The 9777-nt window shown below is 33.3% G+C and overlaps 2 protein-coding genes across 2 annotated transcripts; one reads left to right on the top strand and one right to left on the bottom strand.

The window, feature by feature from the left end:
- The first annotated feature begins 956 nt into the window (after positions 1-956).
- Positions 957-5036, top strand: LOC105133424 (probable GTP diphosphokinase RSH2, chloroplastic). The gene is made up of 6 exons (XM_011037422.1): positions 957-2223; positions 2311-2496; positions 2974-3431; positions 3773-3931; positions 4011-4362; positions 4521-5036. Exons 1-6 carry the CDS (start codon positions 1483-1485, stop codon positions 4833-4835), a joined length of 2211 nt encoding a protein of 736 aa, XP_011035724.1. The 5' UTR covers positions 957-1482; the 3' UTR covers positions 4836-5036.
- Positions 5037-7346: 2310 nt separating this feature from the next.
- TAFII21 (TATA binding protein associated factor 21kDa subunit) lies at positions 7347-9338 on the bottom strand. The gene is made up of 3 exons (XM_011037421.1): positions 9163-9338; positions 8192-8462; positions 7347-7769 (listed from the first exon to the last, which is right to left on the bottom strand). The coding sequence occupies exons 2-3, from the start codon at positions 8447-8449 to the stop codon at positions 7500-7502; spliced, it is 528 nt and encodes a 175-aa protein (XP_011035723.1). The 5' UTR covers positions 8450-8462; positions 9163-9338; the 3' UTR covers positions 7347-7499.
- Positions 9339-9777: the final 439 nt, after the last annotated feature.

The following is a 9777-nucleotide window of genomic DNA, read 5'->3' as shown; positions in this document are numbered from 1 at the left end:
TAAAATATATTTCTTGAAATTAATATGTTTATGAAGTTTAAAAGATAACTTTTTGTTTAAGTTATTTGAACAATTTGGTATTATATAATTATTAGTTTAATTAATTAAAAAATTAATTATTTAACTTGAATGAATTAATTCAAAAAATAATAATAAAAATTGTTTATGTTACATAACAAGTATTAAGTCCTAATTCAGTTACAGCAATTCAAAGAACAAGAGTAACTGTTTTAGCAATTACACTAGTAAAAACATATATATGTTTTTAGCGGTGTCAATCTAAATATAACTGTAACTGATTTGATATATATATATATTAAAAAAAACAGCATGGTTTGGTAAAAATTACAGTAATAAAGTATGACTTTTTAAATAAGTGGATAAAATGAGTTTTTGAAGGAGAGAAAAGAGAGAGAGAAATAATGAGATCTTATACACTAAAATTTCAATAATGATATTTTTAAAATTAAAAAAATCTTAAAAAAATTAATTTAATAATATTAAAAAGGGTTATAAATTATAGCCAACGCAGGCTGCACGTATCGCTAAAATAAATTAAATCAACCATTGTTTTTTGTTTTTAAACAACGAGTATAATCTATTTTAGTTGTTATTGATAATTTTTTTAATATCATTAAATTTGTCTTATTAATTTTTTTAATAATATAAAAAATATCATTATCATAGTAATTTTTATGTGACTTTATAGTCTTATTTTTTTTATTTTATTCTTTATTTTCTCCCTTTTCAAATGAAAATACCGCACTTCACAACTGTTGTTTGTTTTCTACTGAACTGTATTATTTTCTAAATTCTTTTTTTCGCTGGAAAAACACCCAAACTTACGTGGCAACCTATAAAAACCAATTCCGGCAACTTTTTTTTCCAGTAAGGATATTCCCGTCCTTTCACTGTTCCTTCCTTTGGCTTCCGAACAAATTACTTCTAAACAAATGAAGACCAGGGGTGTGAGAGAGAGGAGCAGTGGGATTTTCACAAAAGAAGAAAGAGCATTCTTTCTCTCCCAGTATCTGTACAAAATAGAAATCCTAACTTTCTTTTGACTCTCTATTTTTTCTTTTGTTAAATTAAAATTTCTGTAAATTCTTTCTCTGTGATTTCATGTCCTGTAGTGTAATCAAACCTTTATAAATCTGTTTATACGCATTAATTCTAGCCTTATTTCCCCTCCTCCTTAGCCCCTCCAAAACAGTTAATGAAAACTCACTTGAATTTTCGGTTTTTTGTATACTTTTCTTATTTGTGACCAATCCTAGCTCGACTCCGTTTGGGTTTTTAATCCATCCTGATCTAATTGGGTCTTTCAAAAAATTCACTGAATCTTCATAAAATCCTTGTAAAATTTGTGGGTTTTTGGAGAAAAATAGTGGGTCTTTGTTAAAATTTGAGAAAGCAAAATCTTTTGCTTGATCTGGGATTCTGGGGTGTTGTTTTTGAGAAAAATCTGGTCTTTATACAGCCATGGCAGTCCCGACAATAGCTTTATACGCGAGCCCACCTAGTAGCGTGTGTTCAACACCATATCCATGCCAAATCAACGCACACGCAAATTATGATTTTGAATTGAATTCAAGATCTTCATCAACAGCTTCTTCTAGTGCATCTTCCTCTCAGAAACCAATTGTTGGTGGTTTATCTCGTCTGTTTTCATCCCCAGCAGTGAAACATGCATCATTTTCGGGTGATAGAGAGGAACTGGGGTGGCATGATAGAGGAGACGAATTGAAGGAATTGAGTAGTTCATTTTGCTATACACCAAGTAAATGCCATGCTGGGTCTTCTATAAAGAGGGATCAAAGTCCGGTTTCGGTTCTGCAAGGTCAAGTCTCTTGTTCTAGTAGTCCTCCTATGAGAATTGCTAGAGAAAGGAGTGGTTGTGATGTGGGTTTTCAGAGTTCAATTCATGGGTCGTTTCGCAGTGGGGCTAATGGGCTCTTTAATGGGTTTGTGAGGAATGCATTAGGGTCTTGTGTTGATTATGATTCTCCGAGTTTTGAGGTTCACAGTAATGGTATTGATGAAGGTTCATCTTCTGTTGTTGTGGATGAATTGACTTTTAGTATGGAGGATGGTTGTGTGGACGCTAATTATGAGCCTTATGCTAAGGAGCTGTTGTTGGGCGCACAATTAAGGCACAAAATTTTTTGTGATACTTTTGTGATCAAGGCTTTTCATGAGGCTGAGAAAGCACATAGGGGACAGGTAAAAGTTAGAATTATTATTGGATTTTGTTGTTTTAAATTTTTACTTCATGTTCTTGAGAATATTCTTTATGTTGTTTTCTTATAGATGCGAGCCAGTGGGGATCCTTATTTGCAGCATTGTGTAGAGACTGCAGTTCTGCTTGCGATCATTGGTGCCAATTCCACAGTGGTTGCTGCAGGGCTTTTACATGACACTTTGGATGATTCTTTCCTAAGCTATGACCACATATTTAAAACATTTGGAGCTGGGGTGGCTGATTTGGTTGAAGGGGTAAGAGACAGAATTTCTGATGTACTTTAATGAGTTTTTCTTAATATATATTGTCTTCCAATTAGTTTTTTTTTTTTTTTTTTTAATCGCGTTTCTTTCTAAAATGGAAGCTACGTTGTTTTCTCATAAGAAGTGTTTTTGGACTTTGTCTGCAACTCCATCATTTCATCTAGGATGAGATAGTTGCTGCTTATTGTTTATGACGAATATGTTCGTAGGCTAAATGTAGAAAATGGAACTCGATCTGCAGTAGTTTTTTTTTTTAAATATATTTAAAAGTCAGGAGCATCTGACAGCAGCAGAGCTTGATCAAAATTTGGAATTCATTTTTTACTCGCATTTTTGAGGTCCATTACCTGAAAGACGAGAAACTTAGAAAGAAATTGTAAGAAGTTTCCTTGGTTGATGTAGTCCTTACATTTCTGTTGATCTAGTATCTACAAACTTCTGATCTAGTTCTCTGTTACATTCACTCAGGTCTCTAAGCTTAGCCAACTGAGCAAGCTTGCTCGTGAGAACAATACAGCAAGCAAAACTGTTGAGGCAGATCGCTTGCACACCATGTTCCTTGCCATGGCAGATGCTAGGGCTGTCCTGATTAAATTAGCTGATCGATTGCATAATATGATGACGCTAGATGCATTGCCTTTGGTGAAGCAACAGAGATTTGCTAAAGAGACTTCGGAGATATTTGCTCCCTTGGCCAACCGTTTAGGAATCTCCAGTTGGAAAGAGCAGTTAGAAAATCTTTGTTTTAAGCATCTCAACCCAGATCAGCACAAAGATTTGTCTGCTAGACTTGTGGACTCTTTTGATGAGGCAATGATTGCTTCTGCTAAAGAGAAATTAGAGAAAGCTCTTACGGATGAAGCCATTTCTTACGATCTATCTGGAAGGCATAAAAGCTTATATAGCACTTATTGCAAAATGTTGAAGTACGTTTGCTGCCTCTCTCTCTCTCTCTCTCTCTCTCACACACACACACACACACACACACACACTTGGGCGTGGAGTGTTCATTCAGTTGGTCATTACTTTGATTACTAGGGCTATAGGTCTTGCATCAACTCTAGGGTTTCTAAAGCACGGACCCATAAGATAGTTAGATTAAAACAATTATTTAACCAAAATTTGTGGTTGTGCCCCTCAAATTCTTAAGGTGGAAAATTTTTTCACATGCTCTGAATTGACAACGAACTATGAGATCAACTTATTAGTTTTTCATGCAATTATCATTCTGCGTGTTTTTCTAACAAGAGAGTTTAAATTTGTGTAGGAAAAAGCTGAACATGGATCAGATCCATGATATTCATGGGTTGCGTCTGATTGTTGAAAATAATGAAGACTGCTATAGAGCATTGAGAGTTGTTCAGCGTTTATGGTCCGAAGTACCTGGAAAATTCAAAGACTATATAAATAATCCCAAGTTCAATGGGTATGTTTTGGCTTTGGCTTGTTATTGGTGGTTGCTATCGAATGTATTGTTCTTTTCACACTTTGATTTTTATTTGCAGGTATCGATCTCTTCATACAGTAGTAATGGGTGAGGGCACAGTGCCACTTGAAGTTCAGATTCGAACAAGGGAGATGCATCTGCAAGCAGAGTTTGGATTTGCAGCTCATTGGAGGTACAAGGAAGGTGATAGCAAGCACTCCTCATTTGTGCTTCAGATGGTTGAGTGGGCAAGATGGGTCATAACCTGGCAGTGCGAGACAATGAGCAAGGATCATTCTTTCATTGGCTGTGGTGATTCCATAAAGCCTCCATGCACATTCCCTTCACATTCTGATGGCTGCCCGTATTCTTACAAGCCTCACTGTGGGCAGGATGGACCTGTCTTCGTCATTATGATTGAGAACGATAAGGTTAGGCTCCTTCCATGTATGGTTTAATGTAATGAGAAGAAGCTTGGCTCATAATAGGTACCAGGGGTCGCGGCATCTCCAGTCAAAGTGAGTGAACAAAGAAAAGTAAATTGTTGACTAGTCCTTTACTGAATATGCATGCTTTGTGAATGTTGCAGATGTCTGTGCAAGAGTTTCCTGCAAACTCAACAGTGATGGATCTGCTGGAAAGGGCTGGGCGTACGAGCTCAAGATGGTCCCCGTATGGGTTTCCCGTGAAGGAAGAGTTGAGGCCAAGGCTGAACCATCGGCCAGTGTATGATGTGACTTGCAAGCTAAATATGGGGGATGTCGTGGAGCTAACTCCAGCTATACCTGACAAATCGTTGTCCGACTACAGGGAAGAGATTCAGCGCATGTATGAACGTGGCTCAGCCCCTGTTTCAAGCACAGTTCCTGCTGTTAGCGGCGGCACTGTTGGATGGAGAAGTTGACCCGTTGCTTATAGACCGATAAATAGTATATAGACTCCATTTAGTGACAATTGGTTATTCTTGGACATGCATATGTTTGTACAGAACAGTCATATGGTTCTGGTATGAAAAAAGCCATGGCTAACTGGACTCAAACGATCAACAAAGATTTATTTTCTCACTTCCCCACAATGAATTCTTGTGATTATCTTGAATCTTATTGTTATCCGCACTAGTTTGGTCTTGTTACTTGGGTTTAGATTGATGTTAAGAAGGAAATGCAGACGGAGGCGTTGTTGCAGCAGCCATTCGCCTTCTTTTTCCAATTTACCACTGTGCCACCGACACCCATCACTTTCAATGTTGGGTCTGTATTAGAACGTTCAAATTATTCCGTCCCTGTAAAGTTAAATGCGAAAACTGTCATGCATATTTGGAGACGTAGACGCCAGCTACATGTTTTATGGCGCTATTCTATTGGGGAACTTGCCGCACAGCTTTTTAGCCTGTCTGTGTATTTTAAAAAATTTAAATATTTTTTATTTATTTTAAATTAATATATTTTTAATATTTTTAAATTATTTTGATGTGTTGATGTTAAAAATATATTTTTAAAAATAAAAAAATTATTGATATATATTCTAATATAAAAAATTATTTAAAAAATAATCCTATTTATACTTTCAAATAAATTAACATTAAAAAGTACTTCCATGTTAAGAGATAGTTGTGCTGTAGTTCAACCTGTTTTTTATGATAATTTAATTTTTTATTTTAAATTAATTTTTTAGTATTTTTAAATTGTTTTGATGCACAGATATTAAAAATAAAAATATTATTTTAATATACTCATAAAAAAAATACTTTAAAAAATAATATTTAAAAAAATAATATACAACTTGCGAGATGGGCTAATTAACCACTACATCAAGATTTGGTTTGACATTGTCATTTAGATGTGTTTTTGTAAGTTTTTTTTTATTTTTTTTAGATTCACATTATTTTTTTGGATTATTTTGATGTGTTAATGTCAAAAAATAAATAAAAAAATATTATTTTAATACATTATTAAATGAAAAACATCTTAGAAAATAATTTATACTATATTTCCAAACAGACAATAAATACCTCACCTCCTATTCTGTTCATCGATATGTTTTTTTTTTAATTCTATTTTCTATTTTATTTCTTTCTATGCAATTTTTTTAAAATAGCTTTTAATTTCTTTCTTTTAATTTTATTATTCAGCATATTGTTGAATTATATTTTTTTTTCTATAAGCTTAACACAATTTTATATAAACATCCAAATATTTGATTGTTAATTTTTTATGCATTTTTCCCATACATGCTTTTTAACTTTTTTTTTTCAATTTTATTCTTCAAATATGTTGATTTGAAATTAATGATAATTTATTTTAGTTTGTTTTCTATAAACTTATTATATTCTTAAATAAAAATCCTGATATTTGTTTGATACTTAATTATACAAGAGTTTATTTTTGTTATCATATCATTAAAAAAAGTTTTAAAAAATAAAATTTTTAAACTCAGTGGAATTTATGAATTAAGTTGTAAAACTTAAATTATTTTAATATTAAAAAAAATATCATATTGATTTTTTTTCCAAATCAAACTATGCTTTTACCGTTGTCCTAGTTAGCTTTGGATCCACCAGGTCAATTGGATCATATAAAAACAACTTTCATACTAGTTAATTCTAAACCAGGTCAATTGGATCATATAAAAACAACTCTCATACTAGTTAATTCTAAAACTAAGTTAGAAAAGAAATAAAGTAAGGAGATTTCACAATTAGCTCGCTGGGTTATATTTAATAATAATATCAAATGGTTCCTTCTTTTTAATTTCATCTTGTGATTTTTATTATTTTAATTAAATCTTTTTTAACTTTTACTTTTCAATTTCATTTAATTTCATCATGTGATTTTTATTATTTTGATTAAATCTTTTTTAACTTTTACTTTTCAATTTCATCCTTAAATATTTGATTGATATTAAATTAATTTTTATAATTTATTATAATTTTGCTTTCTACAATATTATCATAATATCAAACAAACATCTTAAAATTTAGTTGATGTTTAATTTTACTAGTATATATTTTTATTATCATATCATTAAATAAAAAATAATTTAAAAAACAAACAAATTTGTTAAACCCATTGGAATCCATGATTTGAGTTATAAATCTTACAAGTTAAGTTATAAAGCTCGAATTGATTTACCATGTTACTATCTTAATATAAAAAAAAATATCATCATAAAAAAAATTAAAATTAAACTATATTTTTATCAATTATTTATATTATTTTTGAATCTGCCAAGTAACTAAACTATACCAATCTATATCAGGGCAATTCTCATATTACATAATTTAATTTTAGTTAGGTAAAGAGTGGAATACGGAGAATTCATACTACCTGAACAACTAATGGAAGACATGCCTACGAACCTATAACTAGTAAAAAACTGAACTCAGAAAAGCACTGCGTGGCAGTGAATTTTCATGAAGATCACAATAATCCAAAACACATAGCATTCACATAAAGACTCCAATTTTACAATGATCCAATAGTTCGTCCTCAATTCCTTTTCACACGGGCTCATTCTTCTCAGGTCAAGAGAATGTCTTGTAATCCTACATTGGCAGTATATATAATTCTCACTTGGGACGTTTGGTGAGGGGAAAGGATACTCTTTGAGGAGTAAGCTGTGGAGGATCCGTCTTCTGTTCTTGTGATTGGTTGGGATCAGCACTTTCTTCATCCTCCTCTGTCTCTTCTATTGCCTGGGCAGTCCGCTTCTTTGGGATAGCAAGTTGATAGTTTGGACTGATCAACGTGTCCTGCTCGGGTGGAAGAGGGATACCAGGCCCAGCTATTGACTTAGGCAATGGGATTTTGTTCCTATTTCTGGCCAACTCTAGTAAAACCTGAAGATTGCTAACTTTAAGATGTTAGGAATCATTATATTTTTTTTGATGTTAGGCATCATTTCTTGAACCTCTACATGAGATGAAGAAAACAAATATAGTAATTGATCACAAAAAAGATGGCGCCATCTACAGCTAACACGTGTTAAAAGAATCATATCGTACACGAGGAAAAATGAAGATAGTTTACCAATAGTAAAACTTGCTCCATTTCGACCAAGCAAACACTATTCCAAAGTAATACTGAAAATCAGGAAGCGGGAGAGAAGGCAATGAAAGACGGGAGTCTATGCAAGTGCTATCATTTGAAGATCAATGGTCAAGAAAACTATAGAATAATGAACGGCTAAAATTTTCATCTCATAGTATTAGAGTCAAAAAACAAGGGGAGGAGGTTTATCATCCGACGGATAGCCACTTACCTCTCTAGGTGGGGGTTGCGAGAAGCTGAAATTGACTTTAGATTGAATAGCAAGCTTGACATCATCACAGTCAATTGCAGTTTTGTTAGCATGCTCCGAATAAACCTGTGCATCTGTCAACACATCAACAACATAACGATACCACAACTCCAAAAACTGATGCACAACACGAGGTTCATAATCCTCGACACCCATTGACTTAAGCAATGATTTCACAATCTTGGCATCCCTTGGCATGTCTTCTTCTCCCTCCGCCATACTCTCTGCTTGTCTGTAAACATGCATTACAAGCCAACATTAGACACCTCCAAAGACAACCAACACAGCACAGCACAACACAACACACATCCTTTTTTCCCAGCAGGAGATGTCTTATACGAAATCAACCAAACAATCGAAAAATTAAAAACATGTACCAACTAAATCAGCTTGCAAACAGAGACCCGTGTGCTAGTACAAGGGTTCATCACATGGATAATCAGGTTTGACCCTAAATCTCCGTAACGCAGAATACCTGGTGTAAACTTAAAGACTGCCCAAGGGCTTAAGAGTTTTTGAATGTTATGCTGTTATCGTGCCTTTTCAATTGTTTAAGTATTCAAGCAAAGGATATAACCCACAAAACAAAACCCATCATGTTGGGGGTGATTTTCTCCATTGCAATTTCACATACAACAACCTAAAAATCCTATATATATATCTTCTAGGTCTAATGTCGGGCATGCATTAAAATGCTACAAGATTGTAATTACAAGCTTGTCAATACGGAGTACATGAATTTCTTTGCAGAGAAAAGAAAGAACACTAATTCATCGATAGATAATAATAATAAAAATAAAAAACTAAACCGCAGCTGAAATTAACAAGTGGGTTATGGCCGCTTCAAACAAATTTCAAACAAGGAAACAGAAAAATGAAATACTTAGATGGGATCGATTCAAAAGTGAAGGCGAGACAACTGAGGCACTAACCTTGGAAATGAGATTGGGGCTGATCCCAAGGAACAACGACTTGCTGGGAGAGATTTTAGTAAATTACTCTCTGTTGCTATTATTCAATTGTGAATACATGTAGTTATAGAGACAAGAGAGCGAGAGTGCGAATAAGAAAACAGAAAGGGAAGGGAAGTAGAGAAAGCAAAGCATTACATGTAGAAATCGTTTTCGTCTAGGAAGCCCATTTCCCCAAGGCCAGGATACGACTGATTAGGCCCAACTCTTCTAGATGTGGTGGCCCATTAATATTTAATCTTGAGCTATGGGAGGGAGATAGCTGTAAACATATATTAAAATATATTCTTTTATAAAAATTGTGTGTTATAGCAAAATGATCTTTGTGATTATATTGGGCGTTAGTTATTTTTTTGATAGAAATTGATGGTTGATATTTTACAATATACACAACTGTTAAATATACCTATGATCAATAATATGTTGATATTTAATGTTGTATTAATCACAAATTTAGTCCCTCTATTATTTATATTTTTTAATGTGACCCCTTTGCTATGTTTTTGTCCAATTGGTTGTTAACTTTAATTTGCCAATAAACCTACATGTCTGATAAAGTTGACATGCGGCAAAATT

The sequence above is a fragment of the Populus euphratica genome, unplaced genomic scaffold (assembly GCF_000495115.2).
Source record: "Populus euphratica unplaced genomic scaffold, PopEup_1.0 scaffold33.1, whole genome shotgun sequence".
In the NCBI taxonomy this organism is placed as follows: domain Eukaryota; kingdom Viridiplantae; phylum Streptophyta; class Magnoliopsida; order Malpighiales; family Salicaceae; genus Populus; species Populus euphratica.
The sequence above is the reverse complement of the archived record's forward strand: the minus strand, read 5'-3'. Positions and strand labels throughout refer to the sequence as shown.